General features: G+C 41.5%; 2 protein-coding genes across 3 annotated transcripts in view; one reads left to right on the plus strand and one right to left on the minus strand.

The window, feature by feature from the left end:
* LOC122626960 (protein lozenge-like) overlaps positions 1-20,026 on the plus strand; it is a 100,821-nt gene that overhangs the window by 37,115 nt on the left and 43,680 nt on the right. The window lies entirely within an intron of this gene.
* Positions 7,471-13,396, minus strand: LOC122627004 (segmentation protein Runt-like). 2 transcript variants are annotated; one of them, XM_043807708.1, is made up of 5 exons: positions 12,184-13,114; positions 11,865-11,978; positions 9,542-9,649; positions 8,042-8,583; positions 7,471-8,010 (listed from the first exon to the last, which is right to left on the minus strand). In XM_043807708.1, the coding sequence occupies exons 1-4, from the start codon at positions 12,503-12,505 to the stop codon at positions 8,096-8,098; spliced, it is 1,032 nt and encodes a 343-aa protein (XP_043663643.1). In that variant the 5' UTR covers positions 12,506-13,114; the 3' UTR covers positions 7,471-8,010; positions 8,042-8,095. The 2 variants fall into 2 exon arrangements, with proteins under 2 accessions (XP_043663643.1, XP_043663653.1); XM_043807718.1 differs by lacking the exon at positions 11,865-11,978 and having other exon boundaries at positions 12,184-13,396.

Genomic DNA, 20,026 nt, shown 5'->3' on the forward strand with positions numbered 1-20,026 from the left:
AAAGTGCTTGGAAAAGGTCGTAATCTACGTGAGAACCTCTGCAGGATAAGTCTCACCCCATCCAGTCATGTGTGATGGACCTAAATGGATGAGACGCACCCCTGCAGCGGCTGCCGGCCTATCGGCTGTCCATAATTTTTGCTGCTATTCCAAAGGGTAATATCTGAAGGGTGGGTAGACGGTGGAGAAAGGTAGGTAGGTAGGTAGGGAGGAAGGGAGGAAGGGAGGAGAGTGGGGAATAGGGGGAATTAGGGGGACAGATAGGGGGAGAGGGCTTACTACCTCCGAGAGAATAGGTACTAAGTACCCACTTGCTTCGTGTGACATTAAAAATGTCGACGGCGATGCTTTTTGCAGTAGGTAGCTAGTACGTCTAGACCCAAGTCACCCCTTCTCGCATGTCTCTGTCACGGTCTGCTCTTTGAGGTAGGGCACTCGTTGCGAAACCATAATTTATCGTTCAAGAATCTAGTCCTTTACACTTTCCGTTACGAATCTCGCAATATCGTTTGCAAGTTATTTTCTTCCTTTTCCTTTCTTCCTTCTCCTTTTTTCCCTCTCTTCTCTCTTCTTCCTTTTCCTCTTTTTTTTGTTTTTTCTTTTTCTTCTCTCCACCCGTTCCCTCCCTCTCGCTCCGCCTCTCCTGTTTCAGAACTATATACGAAGATGAGACTAGAAGATGTCCGAGTGGCTCGATCGTTAATAAAGAAGACGATTGTTTCCTGAAAGTTTCCAGTCTCCGGACGAAGTTAAAGAGAAAGATAGATAGAGATAGATAGATGGTTAGAGAGAGAGAGAGAGAGAGAGAGAGAGAGAGCATTAGCAGCTAGATAACGTTGTACTCACATAGGATGTGGAAATACGGGAGAGTTGGAGTGAAGTCCGCGTAAGCAAAGAGCTCCGCCGATATTACGTAGGTTCATTTCGACGTTGAATCGATTTGGCAAATTGGTCAATCGCTGAGGGGTCAGAATTCCAGAAGCTCTCTCAGTAGTAGCGTTAGAAGGGGGTGGACGAACGATGGGACGAGGGTTGAAGGGAGGGGGCCGGAGGGGTGTATGTCGAATCGGTCGAGGTGGCGGGGCAGATGGTGTAAGGAAATTGTTCCGACGTGTCCACTTCCTCTCGGACTGATGAGTTCCGTTTTGACGCTGTCGATGGTAGTCGAAATCGAGTCCTCTCAAAAAGGTTCCCGATGGTCCGGGAACTCGCGCGAATCGATGCTGAACATCGTACTGAACGGCTTGCTCTTGAAAGCGATCCGAGTAGAAACTTTTCGACTTTGTCGGCTTCTGACGAAAAGAAGAACGGATATTGTTAGGGACGAAGTGGGTGGGAGAGAGGGAGGGACACGAGATAGGAACGACGAAAATCGGTCTATCGGCTAAAGAGCAAAGAGAACGAGAATTTCTCTCTTTTCATTCGTACCATTAATTACACTTTCATATGGACTAATTAAAAAATACGTCTCTGTAATACGATCAACAGGTTATATGCTCGGTGGACGATTAACTGTCTTTTTTTATCTTTTATTTTTTTTCCTTTTTCGTTTTAATCCTTTTTTTTTTAATCCTTTTTTTCCTTTCTTTATATATAGATCAATCGTGGGAGGGATATCGGAGGTGTATATTTTCTCTATTTCTCTTTCGTTCTTTCTCTCTCTCTCTCTCTCTCTCTCTCTCTCTCTCTCTCTCTCTCTCTCTTTCTCTCTCGCAGCAATAGCAGCAGTAGCAGCAGCACAAAATCAGGGAAAACGCTCATCGTTTCCACGCGAGAATAATATCTAGTAGTAGGAGGATCAGGGGGATGAGGAGGGGGTGGGAAAGGGGGAAGTTGAAGAGGTAGGGGTTGGGGGAGGAATGAGAGAACGATCGTGCTGGTCCGTCGCGGTCGAGCTCGATACAAGTCGGCAGGAAACGCGCGAGTGCATTAGCAGGGCAGTGTCAGAAGATCAAACAAGATAATTAATCTCGTTAGTCCTGAATCAACCAGTGCTCTCTATTATCGGATTACCATTCCGGTTCCCGGTTAATTCGTTGGCTCGTAGGAAGATCCAAGAGCACGTCGTTGCTCCGTTAACCACGAACAAGGCGTCCTCGGTGCGTTTTAACACCATAGGTATTAACGGGAAAATGAAAGAAAGAATGAAACTCGGCAAGATTATCGTCGACTCGACTAGTCTTCATTTTTACTTGATGGAAAAGAAAGAGAAAAAAAACAAAGAATATATAAAGGAGCAGTTAAACAGACAGAATCTTTTGCGATCTTTTGAGAAAAGTTAGATCCGTAAGGTTCTATGTCGGCTAATCGAATGGCTTGTTCTAAGTATAACAAATAAATGGATAGAGTATTATTAAAATTTCGTCGAACTTATTCAAGGTTATTTCTTAGATATTTCTACGGTTTATTGTCTTAGCCGAAAAATAATTGACGATGTAGAAAAGAAAAAGGATAAAGATAGATATATGGACTGCTACGGACGATGTATAAATAAATGCTCGTAAAATAAAGAAATCAATAAATAAATAAATAAATAAATGTATGAAAAGAATATTTCAGATTTTTCAATTTTAAACTTCGCAAATTCTATAGTTCGACAATTTCACTTTCTATCCTCTTTATTTTACGATTGGATAATCTTTATCCTATTTTTCTGTCCATGAGTAAATTACTTTACCATAGATCTTGCTGTACGTGTTACTATCGTCGGTATAGTACATAATATTCTTAGGTTTCGGACTTTTGCCAAGTTGTTTTTGTTTGAAGTAAAAGTTGCGGTCGTTTTACGGTGAAAGTTCATATCTTTACCTACTTTTACAATACAATTTTATAACGATCTCAACATAAAAAGTTTACCTTTCCCTGCTTGTAATTCTTACCAAATTGTTTTATTTTCTTTTTTTTTTTCAAGATAATAATTTTTCTTTTTTAATATTACCCATTTAAAAATAAACACACAAAGGAAGGACATTTCAATGGAGTATTATCGAACATAGAGAAATTCGAGGAAAGACAGGAAACGACCGAAAATCGGTGGTTTCTACGAAAATGCACTCTCTCTTTCTCTCTATCTCTTTTTCTCTGCCTCTACCTCCCACCCTTCCTTCTCTCTCTCTCTCTCTCTCTCTCTCTCTCTCTCTCTCTCTCTCTCTCTCTCTCTCTCTCTCTCTCTCTCTCTCTCTCTCTCCCACGTGAGTGGCAATCGGTCAAACGAACGTGCAACGCGCACTCGCACGCGAGCTTGGAACGTTCGAAAGCGTACATACATACATACATACCATACATACATGCATACATGCATACATACGTACATACATACATACATACATATGTACATACATACATACATACGTACATGTACGTACATACATACATACATGCCTGCATGCATACGCACGAATATACACAAAGAAAGTGGCGAACTGCAAGGGTGCACGCACCGCCCACCCCCTAGTGCCGCCGCAGGTACCCTTTAATCCGTGTTGGCATCGCGGCAGGACGGATCGATAGCCGATAACGAGGTCGAAGCATTGCGATGCAAAACAGCTCGTTAAATGTCTCTCTTCACCTCCTCCTCCTTCTCTTTTTTCTTCTTCTTCTTTTCTCTATTTTTTCTTTTCTTTTTCGTTTTCTTATTTCTCTTCTCAAGTTATCGTATCATTCCGAGCTTTACCTTGCAAGCTCCTACTCACCGCGATCTCGAAGACGACGTTCTCCTCTTACTTTAGTAGTCTCGAGACTACTTCGCGTTGCTCTCGGAGATTTACTTTAGCGAGTCGATCAACTCCCGTTTGTAAGATCCACTCGAAAAGCGGCTTATTATTTCCGCGGTCTCCTTCGAGACTCCTCGTCCACGGAGGAGGACATTCGCGAAGGACCCGCGTAATCCTCGACACGTTTCTCTGTTGATGAGACAGAGAAACAGAGAAACAGAGAAATAGAGAGAGAGAAAGAAAGAGATAGAGAGAGGGTAAGATAGGAGCCAATTAGTTACAAGGTAGAAGACTTAAGAATAGTCTCTCCTCGAGAGCATCAATGTTCACCTATCAAAGATCTCTTCAAAGGAGGAATAAGAAAGGGGATTCACTTTCTTGTCGATCCTTTGATCAAATTCTCCCTTGATCTAAGAAACGCACGTATATACATACATAGGCACATATATATATATACACACGTATATAATACATATCTATCTATATATACATCGTTATAAAAATAATACATGCATATATTTATCAGTCTATATAAAAAAAGTTGGTCTATATAAAAAAATTGAGCGATCGAAAGTAGCGAAGGAAAGTAGAACGATAGTTCGATCCATCTCGAGAAGTGAAAGATCGAGAACGAATAGTAATCCTCGGAAGGGTAAACGGATGGGTGAGAGGAGGAGGGAGAGCGTATGTGGAGGACGCACTGCTGGCAAATCGAGTATATGTCTCTTTCGCATGCGTAGCGACTGCGGTTGGTGCGTCGTCGTCATCGTCGCCGCCGTCGTCATCGTCGTCGTCGTCGTCGTCGTCGTCGTCGTCGTCGTCGTCGTCGTCCTGGAGGGCCGATGAACGAAGGGTTAGAGGTAGAAGGGAGTGTGGTCCACAGGAGGAAGAGTAGAGTAGAGGAGGACGAGAGGTCGCGTGGAAATCGGGACTGGGAGGATGGTTACTAATTGTCCGAGCCCTTCTCGCCCCTCCTCTATCCCTCATCAACGTTGATTGCCTAACTCTAGGACCCTCCGAGAGCATCGTCCTCGCGATCGTCGACCATGGCCAGTGAGAGATAGAGAGAGAATGAGAGAATGAGATAGAGAGAGAGATAGAGAGAGAGAGAGATATATAGGGAGAGAGAGAGTGACAGAGACAGGACTACTCGCGTACTCCTGCACGTCGACGAGATGACTTCCACGAAGCTCCTGCTCTAATCTGTGAACGTGTCTATGGTTTATCGTTAGTATCGCGAGAGATCTGTTAACGTGCGTACGTATTAACGGAACGTTATCAATCCTGTGAACCTATAAATAAATCGTTCGTTAATAAAATGGATATCGATAACTTTGTGATACGGTACGAGTTGACGAGGTAAAATCGTGGATAGGGGGAAAAAAACGACGAGAGATAAAAAAGATAAAAAAGGAAAAAAGGACAGAAATATGAGAGAGTCCGTCGAATTCGTTGCTCGAAAGTCGATTATTCCATTGGCGATTGGCGAATGGTTTGACGCTGATTTTTTTCTATTTCCTCTTTCTTTCTCCAATCTCTTTCTCTCTCTCTCTCTCTCTCTCTCTCTCTCTCTCTCTCTCTCTCTCTCTCTCTCTCTCTCTCTCTCTCTTTTCGTTACCCCTACTCCAAAACTGACTCAATTATACGTCACGATTCTTTGGGCAAACATTAGTTAGCGCCGGTTGGCTCTCGCGCGCACACGGATTGGCTTGGATCGGTTCGGTTCGGTTCGTGTGGCGACCCTTCATGGTTACTTGGTTCCGTTGTCTACTCGTCAACGAACGAACGGCCCCCACGGCTACAGGGTGTCAACGCGGTTCTCATTTTCCTCGAGATAATCCCATTAGGCAACGACAAAGCGTCCGAAATTGTCGGTTCTACGTTGGTGCCACCGCGTTTCGGTATGCCCAGAAGCTTATGCCAATAAAATCATGCTCGTAGGCGCCAATCGAGCTGCCTGGATTTTTTAATTCCTCTTTTTAAACGTTCTCTCTTTCTCTCTTTCTCTCTCTCTTTTTTCTTCTTTTCTTTTTTTCTCTATTAGTTCTGGCGACTCTTTTTCGATCGATCGATCGATCGTCACAAATATCTACGAGTTCGTTTCAATGAAATAGAAAAAGGAAAAAGACAAAGAGGAAAAATATTATCGAGAAAAATTAGAATTAAAATTTCACGAAATTCATATATATATATATATGTTAGAGAAGGATTGGAAAATCGACACGTTATTTTTCTTTAGTATCGTTCATATCTTATTTTATTTATTCATTTCTTTGTTAACTTTGTTCCTTCTCTCTTTCTCTTTCTCTCTCTCTCTCTCTCTCCCTATTTTTCTCTCAGAGGCACGCGTACTTCCCTTCTCTAAATTCTGTTCCATCCGACAGATGAGAAAGGAGAGGATACCGTTCGAGAGTGATCTCGGGAACGAGATAAGAAGGATGAGAATCACGGGTTCGTGCCGAGGCTATAGGTACTAATACAGATCTCACGCAGTCCCCTCAATATAAACCATTCTCTACCCTTGCGATCGTCGTATGGGAGTTCGTACTTTTACATTACACTACCATACAATCTACTTGTACGTATGTATGTATGTACGTATGTATCCGCGTATGTACGTTTATATTCGTGTGTATGTGTTTCTATGCGTTTCTACATGTGTAAGCGAGAAAAAAGAAGAGAGAGAGGGGGAGAGGGAAGACCGTGGGCTGTACGGGCCATTCAGATTTAAATCGCGACAAAAAAATATGAATTCCCCTTGCAGCGATAGGAAACACGGTGGTGCTTTCGATCTCTCTTTCTCTTTCTCTCTTTCTCTCTTTCTCTTTCTCTTTTTCTCTTTTTCTCTTTCTCTTTCTTTCCTTCTCTTTTCCTCTCGCTTCTTCTTTTCCTTCTTTTTTGTTCCTCTTCTTTTTTTTCAAACGATCGAAAGTGTGAAAGAAAAAGGACGTGATATCGTATATCGAAGATCTCTCTCATATATGCTCGAGGAATCGTTCGTACGTGTAAAAAGAAGACAGGTGAAAGGGTGGACGAGGAGTAAGAAAAAAGAAAAAAAAAACAGCGAATGTCTCTTCTCGAGTAAAGGGTATACGTGCGTTGGTGCGTCCTTGCGTGTGCGCGTGTATGCGAGGGTAAAGAATCGAAGGGGTGAGAGTAAATTTTTGAACGGTGTACTTGACCGACGACGTCGTCGGATACGAACGGATATCGTAGAAAATTAGAGAGAGAGAGAGAGAGAGAGAGAGCTTCTGTAATGCAATAAATTTCTCCTTCGCAAAAAGGATGAAATTTAAGAAGGATCGGGTTGAGCTACGACGGAAAATGAAAATTCGTGAAAGAAAAAAGAAAGAAAAGCAGAAGGGAATAGAAGAGAATAGAATAGAAAAGAAAAGAAAAGAAAAGAAACGAAAAATCTGAAAGTTTAAAAAGAAAATGAAAATGAGGATAAATGACGAAGAAATGTATATATTATAGATACGCAATATATTTTTTTTTTTTCACGTATAATTCAGTTTTATTTCTCTCGTTGCATTCTTTATATTCACTCTTTTTATACCATCTTTATACATTAAATATGATCTCTGACATAAATAATGGCAATATTCTTTGTCTTTTAACCTTTCTTTCTTTTATCTATTCTTTCACTTTCTCGTTCTTCCTTGCACGTATTCAGGTTTTAACAAATATTCGAATATATATGTATGTGTATGCGTATATACATACATATATATATATATATATATATATATATATATATATGTACGTTCAAAAGTCTGTTTGTCCTTCGTATATACAATCGCATATATATTTATATGTATACACACATACATATATATATATATATAATATTTATAATATAGTATCTGTACTCTATCACTGCATTATTGTCCACGAACTAAATCTACACGTATATACAAATCTCTCGAATTATTCATCTTACATAATTTACAATCTTAATTATCAGCTATAGATAGTGAAGATAATTCGTTAAACGATGATAAGTTAAGCGAGGCGTATCCTTTCGATAGACGAGAGGCTGCAGCACGCGTGTTTTGGTCTGTATTCCCTTCGTAAAACCGAAGGCAGTCATCGTACATTAATTCAACCAGTAGAATCATTGACGACAAAACTAGAAGACGAAGGAATCGAAGTATTAGAGGATTATTTCAAGACGCCTAACATAGTTCACGTGGTATCACTAGCCTTCCAGTTGGGGGGAGGGGGAATTGGAGGATCAAAGTTTTCTTTTCCTTTCTTTCTATCGTTCTCTCTCTCTCTCTCTCTCTCTCTCTCTCTCTCTCTCTCCCTCTCTCTCTCTCTCTCACTGTGTTTTGATCTTGTTCTTCTCACTTTCTTCCTTTCCCTCTCGCCTAAGGATTTTAGTAAGGCCTCCAAACGGGTTTCGCTGGTGTAGACGAGGATATCTTGGTCGGCGATGAGATTCTCTTTGGTGAAATTCTTTGAGAAATTAGTGCCGTCGGTGCTTTTAATTCGTTCTTCACACCTTCCGTCGGTTTCGCTCTAAGCGTGATCCTTTCTGGAGAAGACGAGGACGGGTTTGTTGTGACAGACTGGTGAGGTGGTAGGGTGTTCAGCCTAATCGGGACGAAGGCACTGCTACGAACTTCCTCGGCTGTTACCTCGCTCTCGGACTCGCTCGGACTTCTCGGTGGTGTTCTTGATGGACTGTTTGGTATCGTTGAGGCTGTCGTCGTCGTCGTAGTCGAAATAGTCGACATTGTTTTCCCATGTAACGTCGTATATTCCGTTGGATATTTCATGTGATCAAAGGGATAAGTTGTGGGTAGTACGGTCGTTGGTGGGAACGACGGTGGAAATAAATCCGTTGGTGGTATTGGAAGTGTTCCTGGAATCAACAAAGAATTTACTTCCTACGTTATTTCCTACCTTATCTCTCCTTTCGCTCGTTAGTAGGTTCATCAAAGATTTCTGCTGGGATCAACAAGGTGGATTATCGTTTGAAACGATGTATATATAATATATATTGTAAACGTGCCACACACACATGCATACACACATATAGTTGGCGTTTTCAAGCGGACGATTTTAGCAAGAGACAGAGAGAGAGAGAAAGAGAGCGACGCGTTCCTCGTGGGAGAGAGTGGGCTTGTAAGTCGTATTGTTGTTCTAACGGAAGGGATGTATTCGGAGGTCGAAGGGGGTCCGTTGTGGGAAAAGGGAGCACAGGCTCACCCCTCGGTCCAGCTCTACGAGGTATGAATCATCGCCAGGCGTCGCGGACTCGACGAAATCGATAACACGAGTTCTCTTTCTCTCTTTCTCGTTTGTACGAGCGTTCTCTCCAACGAACTGGCGGCCTCTTTCGAGATCTTCTTTTTTGTCGGTGATTCGTCAAACCATCACGCGTACACAATGTTTCGTAGTAGTTTACGTTTCTATGTACGTACTTGTGTACGTGCAAGTTTCTCGATAACAGGAGATCCGATTTGTAATATCCGATTGAGATTTTTTATATACACATATGTATATATTTTTTTTTATTGTGAGACTTTTTATATATATATATATGTGTATATATATTTATATATATCGAAAATAACGTTTACAAGCCGATTTTCTACGAGATTTTTACAATAAAAATCAATCTATTTGTTTGAAAGAATATAATATGATCCGTGATACTTTCTTTCTTTAGGTTTTGTTTTCTTTTTTTATCGAGGGCAGAAGTGATATAAAAGATCTTATAAATGTAGAGAGAGAGAGAGAGAGAGAGAGAGAGAGAGAGAGAGAGAGAGAGAGAGAGAGAGAAAAAGAGAGATAGAGAGATGATAAAAAATTCTTACCTTTGACCAATGCAGGATGAGAAAAGTGCCAGGCGTGGCCCAAATAAGCGGCATCCAACCACGGATTGAGTAAACCAAGTCCATGGAATCCAGGTCCATACTGATAATCTGTAAATCAAATGCCAAAAATTTGGTTAAATAGAGATACAGAGAGAGAGAAAGAGAAAGATAGATAGATAGATCTATACCGTGCCAGAGTCAAGCCCCTTCTGAACGATACAACAACACAAAAATTTGAAATACATGTGTTTATACAAAATATATTATAAGCGAAGAAGAGATTACGAAAGTCGTCTTAACTTTGCCTAGGTTACATATAAACATAAACACAAATATAAAGCTGTTCTTAGAATAATGTTATACTCAATAATAACATAACTAAATAAGAAGCGCGTATAAACCAAAACTAATCTTATTATTATGAAATTAGTCTTTCGTAACATGCTTTGTCACGGGAAAAGAAAAGAAAAGAAAAGAAGGTTTATATCCGCATTCATTCAACAAATATACATGAACGAAAGATAGAGATAGAAAGAGAAAGAGAGAGGGAGAGAGAGAGAGAGAGAGAGAGAGAGAGAGAGAGAGAGAGAGAGAGAGAGAGAGAGAGAAAAGAAATCAGATTCAATGAAGATCTTTATAAATTTTGCCGGGACACGATCGAATAAATTTTTGATTTCTCTTCAAATTTTATTATTTCGCTTCTCTATATTCTTTTAAACATAAATAAAACTTATTTAAGAGTATCCGTGAAAGAAGTCAACGTAAAGTCGAGAATGAGTCGTCATAGAATTTCATGGATGATTCCGTAAGAGTGATAAAAAGGAAAAAAAAAAAAGAAATTAAAGAAAAAATAAAAATAAGTTCTCTCTCTCTTTCTCTTTCTCTCTCTCTCTCTCTCTCTCTCTCTCTCTCTCTCTCTTTCGCTCTCTTTAGCGAGCACCGTCATTTCTTCGCAAGTCTGGCAAAGTCTCTTTGGCGGGCGTAATGAACTGACAAACACCGTGAAAAAGGAGATGCCGGCCACCCAAGACCTATAAAACGAGGATTAACGACAGCTCTCCGACTTAGCGGACCGGGTGAAGCGGGACTTGTATCTTATGTTTATACGAGCTTGGTATAACGTTCTTTATACGACGCGCCGCGGATTCCCGTGGCGCGCACATGCTACCGCCATATGTGGCGCGATAAACAAACGCATAAACGCGGCTTCTTTATCTTTTCTTTCTCTTTCTCTCTCTCTCTCTCTCTCTCTCTCTCTCTCTCTTTTCTTTCTACTTTTTTTTCTTTCGTTTTACTCCAACGACAACGAAGTCTCGTCGTAATCTTCTGCGAGATGGAGATAGATAGATAGATAGATAGATAGATAGATAGATAGATAGAGAAAGAGCGAAAGAGAGAGAGAGAGAGAGAGAGAGAGAGAGAGAGAGAGAGAGAGAGAGAGAGAGAGAGAGAGAGAGAGAGAGAGAGAGAGAGAGAGAGAGAGAGAGACATAGAGTAGGCTAATAAACATCTTTAACTAACTCATGATCCAATCGAATCGTTGGAGTTTTCGGAAAAATAAACGAGAAAGTCGAAGGAGAGACCTCCGATCGTCGCGGCTTGAAAACTTGCCAAGCTTTTGTGCGTTTGTGTTCGTGTTTTCTATATCTATTCCTTTCTCTCTCTCTCTCTCTCTCTTTCTCTTTCTCTCTTAGTCTGTCTGTCTATCTGTCTTCCTCTTTCTCTTTAGATGCGTGTACGATCCAAACGCGTGTAAGAGAGAGAAAGAGAGAGAGAGAGAGAGAGAGAGAGAGAGAGAGAGAGAGAGAGAGAGAGAGAGAGAGAGAGAGAGAGAGACGTCTCTGTGCGCGCGCGCGTGCACGTGCACGTGTAAACGGTTCTATGTTTAAGAGAGATAGAGAGAGAGAGAGAGATAGTGTGTGTGTGTGTGTGTGTGTGTGAGAGAGAGAGAGAGAGAGAGAGAGAGAGCTTGCAAGCACCGTCCTGTGACCGCCGCGGCTCGCGGTTTGAGGTCCGCCAGCTATACGCCGGATTATTAAACGGCCGCGAGCTTCCAACACCCGTTTGCGGATTCTCGGCTGGTCACACCGCCTCCGCCGATGATGACTCTTCCCTGATCTTCCCCTTGAAAATTATAATTTACCAATCCCCGATTTCGATCTATAATTTCTTAATTTTTCTTAATGATCGATTCGCTAACATCGCTACGAACATTTCCCCGTCTCGATTTTGATCTCTACATCCCCGACTTCTCTCGTCCGACGACCATTTAAGAAAATCGTCTTTTATTGTAGTATTACTTTTAATCTAGATCGAAACTTACTTGATTTAGATCTGGGCTCTCTTGGTCCGTCCACGGTTACTTTGATCGCCTTGTTGTATGTAGCAATTTGGAAAGGTACCGTACTGATTTGTATTGTCAATGAGAAGGATTTACCTGGAAAATTAAAATCGATCTTTAATATCGTTTGTTTCTTCGTACGGAATCGTTCTTTTTCATTTTCTCGTTTGATTTTATTTTCTTTTTCTTTTTCTTTTTTTTTTTATTTTTTTTATTTTTTTCTTTCTCTCGTACAAGTCGATCGAGTTTTACTTTGAAACGATACGATATGTTAACAACGAAAAGAGGGATTAATCCTCACCTCTGCCGCTACGACCGACGAATCTCAGATCGTTGAACTTGGCAACCTGATTCTTCATGACCGCCGTGCAGTTCCTAAGTTCGCCGCAACAGTTCTCATCGTTTCCTGCCCTGATCGTGACCAACGTGCCGTCGTTGACCTCGTCGAGTGCAACGACCTTGAACGCCACAGGAAGGGACTTGTTCGACCTCCAATGCGATGGTAACGCGCTACAAAGTATCGCTGGACTTCCGGTCTGTACGAGTTCACCGTGACAAGCGCCAAGAGTTTCGCGAATCGCGCTGAAGCTGTCGATCCCTAAAGGTCCGTCCGGTAGATGCATCTTTGTGGATCCTAGTTCGATCGTTTGCCGCGTAGCGCGAACTTTTGAAAGTTCTATACGGTTCTTCTTCTTTCGCGTAACACGGTTATCCTTGATAAAAACACCCTGTAGTTTTCCTTTTTTTTACACAGTCCATCGAATTCACACTTTTCAACACTTAATCTTCCTACTATGTATTATTATTATTATTATTATTATTATTATTATTATTATTATTATATTATTAGTAATATTACGATTGTTGTTGCAGTTATTGTTGTTTTTAGAACAATAATAACTATTATTATTAACAATAATATTATATAACTGAATATGAAACGGATAAAGACAAATGAAAAGAAACACAGAGTATATCCAGTGTGTCGCGTGTCTTTTTCACGCTTTACATATGTACATGTACATATACATATGTACGTAGAGGAATATATACATATGTATGTATGTGCGTATATATATATCTCTTCCTCTCTCCGTTTTCCCAAACACTATACTCTATACTCGTATCTTCTTCCCCCTTTTCGGAGAGAGCGTACCACGGGTAAAAGCGTAAAAGTTGAGTTGATCGCGACGCGCACTCGATGCCGGCTGAGCGGATTCTAGTTTTTCGTGGCCGCAGCCGCAGCTATTTAGAGGGGATTTTTCTCCCCTCCAATTTTTCCGGAGCCCCACCCAGGGCAAGCGCGTCGACCAATGAGGACGGCGGTCGTGTTGTGGCCTCCGCGGCTCGCCGCCTTCGCCCCTAACCAGGCTTAGGGGGTCGCCTGCCTTGCGAAAGGGGCTGCCTGCTTGCCTGCCTGCTTGCTCGAACCGAGTCGTGGGTACCTTTCACCCTCCGCCTCTTCCTTATCTCGCCTTCACACTATCTCTCTCGCTCTCTCACTCTATCCCCATCTCTCTCTCTTTCTCTCTCTCTCTCTCTCTCTCTTTCTCTCATTCTCTCATTCTCTCTTTCCCTCTTTCTCTCTGCGTTGGTCGTCTCTCTTCTCTGTCATTCTCCTTCCATTCGCTTTTCTATTTCAACCCCTCTCTCTCTCTCTCTCTCACTTTCTCTCTTTCTCTCTCCCTCGTATTGTCTCTTCGTATCTCGCCTTCTCCCTTTCTACCTTTCCACCTACCAAGCCACCTACGCCACGCTTACGTGACGACGTGAATTTTCACGCGCACGTGTTCGACTCGCCCCACCATCACCATCGTTCCAACCACCACCACCACCACCACCTCTCTGCCACTGCCACCACCAAACTTTCTCTCTCTCTCTCTTTCTCTCTGATTCTCTCTCTTTCTCTGTCTGTTTTTCTGTCTATCTATCTATCTATGTATCTATCTATCTATCTATCTATCTATCTATCTATCTATTTATCTAGCTATCTGTATCTCTCTATATCTTTGTCTTTATTTTCTTCTCTCTCTTTCTTTCTCTCTGTCTCCCTCCCTCCCTCCCTCTCCCTCTCTCTCTCTTTCTCTTTCTCTCTCCCTCCACGTTTTTCCATCCAGAACCGCACGCGTTTCTTGACCTCGGCGGCCTATGCACTCGTGACTGCGGATATGTAGGATTATTAGATTGTACAGTTCCGCTGGAACAAAATAATTATACGTTTTGTTTTGTTTTGTTTTTTTTTTCCTATACTTTTTGTTTTCTTTTGTAATTTACTCCTTTTTTTTTCTTCCATTAGGATTATTGGACCGAACAGATCTGCTCGCAAACAAAACGATTATACGTTTTTCTCTGTCTTTCTTCTTTTTTTTTTCTTCTGCTTCCCCCTTCATATTTTTCGTTTCGAAACTAATTCTCACGTTTGATCATTTCTCTTGCACGTATTTACGTTCTCCTGTTTTCCGAACGTATGATCATACTACAGACGGAAGGAACATATGTTTCATAACTTGAACGATCGGTACCTATTTTTGACCTACGCCAACAATTTTACGAGCGTCTCGTCAAAGCGATTAAGGCCGCTCACGCCTAAACTCGCTTCTCAATCTCGTCGAGTCGTTCGAAACTTTGTGAATTTCTAATCGGATTTCTATGAAGTTTAGTGTAACTCGTAAAGGGAATATAAATCGATAGGTGTGTAGCAATGTTTGGACAGAGGGGCTCGCATAAATCCCATCGCGGGTGGTCTTACAGGTCGATCGAAATAATGGCCGATTAGCTCGGTTGAACATGACGCGGTATTGTGTCGTCCTCGCATTAGTGTCAACGAGTTTTCCTCGGTACAAGAATCGCGCTAATTAATCATGATTAATTCGTCGAGATATAGGTAAGTAGTTACTTACCAACCTAAATGCGAGCGAGCTTTATAAACGACACTTTCTTTGTACTCTTTACGTGTCCTCGAAATCTTTCTAATCTTTCCTTGTTGCTTTGTTCTTTTCCTGTTCTTCGAGAGCTTTTAATGATTCTTTTATATTTATAAAAAAAAAAAGAAGAAAGGAGAGAAATTCGACTTTAATTATTACATCAATTCGATCGATATTTTGAAAGTTAAGATTGTCCAGTTGACGACTGTAACTGTCGTTCTTAATGGTTTAAATGTGCTTCGAGATTCGAATCGTCGAGTTAATTATAAACGCAAGAAACAGGACGAGCGTGTAAGATGAACGAGGAAGAGAGATTTATGGCAGTGAGAAAAGTGAAAGAGAGATATATAGGTAGAGAAAAAAGAATAGAGGATTCTCATTCCATCGATTTTCGCGCGAAAGGGAGCGACCAATTTGGACCTTTTCGGTTGCTTCGAAAGGACCATGGGTCCAGTACTAGACCGGCTGACTGTAGTTGTAAAAGTCGACGAGAACCCGTTTCTCCTCTATGCGAAAGGAAGGGGAGGAAAATTCAAATCGATCTCCGACGAGCTCCCGAAGCGTGGATCCAACCCTTTGATTTTCTAGGTCACCGTGTCGTTGTCGGGAGGACCCAAGCGAGATTTACAACGAAATTGCAGCCACAGCCTTGCCTCTTCCTATGCCAGCTATACCACCTACCAGTTCCACCAACCATCTACCACCAACACCAATACCACCAACGCCAACGTTGGCCTTTAACGAGGCCAGATTAATTTTCTCGAACGCGTGACTCCTCGTTGCACTCTGTTTACGTCTCATCTCTGTAACATCGAGCCGAATCGTTAGCTAGCTTAAAAGAGGACAAATTTACTTTCGTTTTTGGTCTATTTTCTAAAAAATATTCTTTAACTTCGTTACAACACGATTTTATGGATAGGCATTGTACGTATTTTTATATCTATATCTATTAGAATAAATAATATATCTTTACGTTGGTCTATTGGTTTGGGTTACGTTACGTTATTCTTAGGTTACGATGATAATATTTTCTTTCGATAGTTGTCACTACTTTCTTTTTTCTTTTTTTTTATTTCTTTCTTTCTTTCTTTCTCTCTTTTTTTTTTTTTAGAATAGGGGTCACGATCTATAAGAAGGTCTAGTTTGAAAACTTTCAGGTCGTAGGGTTTAGAAAGAAATTCGTTGTTGTGTCGGTAAAAGCAAGTTTCATCGCCCTTCAATTTCCTCGGCTTTCACGCACTCGAACCACCATCTCGTCCTTGAAGGGTGGAAGCTTCGACGAGTCTCGAGACGTTCTCTTGCACCCTGACGAGGATTAGCACCAGATTAACCCCATTTTTTTCTTCCACTCTCTCTCTCTCTCTTTCTGCATGTTCGTAGCTTCAACGTGACCATATTGAACCATTTTTTCACGTTGCATCTGGCTACTTCCAAACGAAGGGGAGACTCGAGCGAGAGAGGCAATAACGATTGGAAAGTACGAAAGTACTGGCTCTTGCTTTCCTTGTCAGTTCCCTCTTCTACCTTTTATGGCCTTTCGAACCGCATTAGAAATTGCATGATGACGGTCTCTCAACGCTTTTCGAGGGTACGCAAGTGAAAGCAAAAGTTCTCCAGAGTCCCGATCTTCACTATCTTCATAATGTTTCTTACGAGTTCGGGTCGAGTGGGAATAATTATTCAAAAAAAGAAAAAAGAAAGACAAAAAAGAAGAAAAGAAAAAAACAAGGGAAAGGAAAGGGAACAAAAAGAATAAGGAAAGCAAAAAAAAAAAAGAAAAAAAAACGAAGAAGAAAGATCGGTAGACAAGATATTTTCAGAATAAAAACGAACACGGTCACTTAATCGTGAAATAGTATGCATAATTTATACAGTACATACATACCTATGTGCGTGTATGTTTATATATATATATATATATGCAAGTATGTGTCTATACACACACACACACACACACACAAATACATACATAATGCTTGTGTACATTTTTATATGGAGTCAAAGCTAACAGGAGTAAAGCGTGCATTGTATTTTCGAGGCGGGTTGAGTGCATGCATGCACCGCGAATGCATCGTCAACTAATTAAACGCATGGCTCTCAACGAGATGGCGAAACGAAGATAGAAAAAAAGACAGAACGAGAGAGAGAGAAAGAGAGAGAGAGAGAGAGAGAGAGAGAGAGAGAGAGAGAGAGAGAGAAAGAGAAAAAGAGTGGAATGTCATTTTTCGAGAACAACAGAGACTAATTTCTTAAAAAGTCCGTACATGTTAGGCTTCCGTTTCCTCGCCAGTGACCAGCAAAAGGGACTGCTTTTTTAATATCACCTAGTGCTTGTCGGCACTAGGAAAAGGACAATAAAAGGTGAATGTGCGCCACGGTATGTCGAGTTTGGCGTCAGCGTCGGCGTCAGCCTTCGCGTTCCCGTCGGTTTGACTTTCGTTGAGAAGACTACGAGGCTGCCAAATACGACCTCATGTCTGACTGCCGACTAAAGACCTGCCAGATTTTAACGTTCTAGCAAAAATAAGTTTTCCAAACAAAAATCAATGACGCTCCTCTGAAGGAAATATGGACTCGGTCATCGTTTTAATACATTCTATTTCATTCCATTACACGAAATAATTAACAACAAATCTTATTATCATCGTTGAACCGACGAACATTTCCCAAACATTCTAACAATTTATATCATATCTTACATTATTATAAAAATATAAAACGTTCTTTCCGATTTATCGGCCGTACTTTTGTCTAATAGATAACGCGTACGTATATCGTGGATGGACGCGAGGGTGTCCGCGTTTCTGCGTTTCTGTGAATTTTCGAGTCGTCGAGAAATTCTTGCATAGGGGAAAAGAAAAAAGGAGAACGAAGGAGATATAGAGGAGACGGATTAAGAGAGGACGAGGAGCCCTTTCTCGGAGGGCAGGGTCACGCATTCTGATTATCGAATGCTGAAGTAACAGCGGGGTGCTTTGCGAGACGCATAGAAATCGCGCGCGCGTTTTGACGCGCGAAGTAAGAGAGAGGGAGAGAGAGAGAAAGAGAGAGAAAGAGAGAGAAAGAGAAAAAGATAGATAGATAGAGAAACGTGTATGGAAATAGAGAGAGAGAGAGAGAGATACGTTCGTAGAGAAAGGTGGAGGAGCAAGCAACGGGGCACAGAAGTTAACACGGGAGCTCGCATTGTGTGTGGTGAGCGAGCCGGAAGCGTCGCCATACTGCGTATCTCCCCGCGCCGCTTTTGTTTCCGTTCTCGTTGCCCCGATCGTTTTCTATCCCACCTCCTCCTTCCACCTCCTACACCGCGTTCTGCACCCTTTTGTTTCTACCGCTTCTCTTTCGCAAAGCCTCCTCTCACTCCCTCCGTTTCGTTCGGTGCTACGCGAAGATCTCTCCTTCCTTCCTTCTCTCTTTCTTTCTCTCTTTCTTTCTCTCTTTCTTTCTCTCTTTCTTACTCACACTCCGTTTATGTCGCTCTCTCTTTACATTTCTATAATTCGAGCTCGTAGATCTCGTATCTCCGTCGTTGCTTCGTTCAATTTCGAAGAGTTTCTTTTTTTTTTTTTTTTTACGAAGGATGAGAATCCTATCGAAGCGTTAACTATACGAAAGTATTCGCTTGAGAATTTCTTTCAGTTTCGTATGTTATTTTTTCAGTCGTTAAATTAACTTCTATAGCTCAAACTTGAAACATCGTGTTTCCTTATTACAAAAATGAAACATCGTGTTTCCTTATTAATATACAAGTTCGTAAAACTTTGCATTTTTCCGATTTGAATGTTCTATAATATTTTTGATAACGTTTAATAATGGAATAGTATTTTTACTCTTTCAAATTTTCCTATCTCATATCAGGTGTAATAAATTCGTCACTTTTTTCCATCTCTCTCTCTCTCTCTCTCTCTTTCTCTTTCTCTCTTTCGCTCTCTCATTTTTTTTTTTTTTGGAAACAATCCACCCAAATCGGTTCAGTCGTCGAACGCATGACCGAACGCATAGAACGATGTCGCGAGGGCCGTCCTTTGATATCCATTATCACCGTCCGGTTACCTGCCATTAATGGCCGATATCGATGGCTATTAGTCGGCGCACCTAATAACCTACAAGCCAACTATAATGCTACAACACGAGGCGCTCGAGATTCCGGTATACCCGTGGCACATTCTCCGACCAAATGCCAGGCTCGCTTCGCCGATAAACGTATCCCGCGTCTCCAAGCTTCTCTCTCTCTCTCTCTCTCTCTCTCTCTCTCTCTCTCTCTCTTTGTCTCACTATCTATCTCGGTCTCTCTCTCTTTCGCTCTCTCTCCATTCCTCTCGACGTTGGCATCGGCAGCAGCAGCCGTTCGCTTCTCTCCTCTGCCGTCCTTAATTCGAGTCAAGATTACAAATTGATTCCGTAGCAGTCTGTGTATGAATCAGGCGTCACGTGTTTAGGACGCACCCCTCGAACGTTCGCTGCTCTCACACCCACATGATTCTATCTCTGTGTATGTGTTTCTTTCTGTCTCTCTCTCTCTCTCCCTTTCTCTCTCTTTGTGTGTGTGTGTGGGTGTATATATTCTCTACCTCTTTCTTTCTCTCTCTCTCTCCCTCTTTCTCTTTCTCTTTCTCTTCGCGTGAAAGCCTACACCAAATTCGACTCTGCTCTGCTACCGGCAAAAAGAGAGAGAGAGAGAGAGAAAGAGAGACAGAGAGAGTATCGAACCTACTAGCCCGTTTCGCCAGCGAGTGTACGGTTTCCACGCAAACTTCGGTCCATCGAATGGCTCGATAATTCTTCAAAGTGCCTCTTCCCTCTGTGCTTTTAACGTTTACTCTTCGACTTCGTACTACATGGTACGGGTAGCAGGAGGAATACTACTGGCTGGTGGGTACCTATTAATTAACGCGGTAATAGCTCCAATGATACATCTTTTTTTGCGGTGCTTTTCGACTAAATTGCTACTCGTTTTTATCGGGGATACCCCCCTTTCTATTTTTCTCTTCTCTTTTCTTTTTTTCTTTTCTTTTCTTCTTTTTTTTTGTTTTGTTTCTTTTCTATTTCTTTCTTTCTTTCTTTCTTTCTTTCTTTCTTTCTTTCTTTCGTTTTTTGTTTTGATTCATCTTTCTTGCTTCTTTTATTCGCTTTTTATTTTGCAAAGGAAATACATTTTATCGTTTACGTAATTCTCTCTCTCTCTCTCTCTCTCTCTCTCTCTCTCTCTTTCTCTCTCTC

Source organism: Vespula pensylvanica, chromosome 1, assembly GCF_014466175.1.
Source record: "Vespula pensylvanica isolate Volc-1 chromosome 1, ASM1446617v1, whole genome shotgun sequence".
Taxonomy (NCBI): Eukaryota; Metazoa; Arthropoda; class Insecta; order Hymenoptera; family Vespidae; genus Vespula; species Vespula pensylvanica.

What these genes read in the sequence shown, in the direction of transcription:
- LOC122627004 (XM_043807708.1), bottom strand. Translation starts at nt 12,505, where the DNA reads ATGCATCTACCGGACGGACCTTTAGGGATCGACAGCTTCAGCGCGATT. An exon ending in CGTCGGTCGTAGCGGCAGAG is followed by an intron (nt 11,979 to 12,183) that starts GTGAGGATTAAT and finishes TTAATTTTCCAG; the next exon opens with GTAAATCCTTCTCATTGACA. An exon ending in TCATCCTGCATTGGTCAAAG is followed by an intron (nt 8,584 to 9,541) that starts GTAAGAATTTTT and finishes TGTTGATTCCAG; the next exon opens with GAACACTTCCAATACCACCA.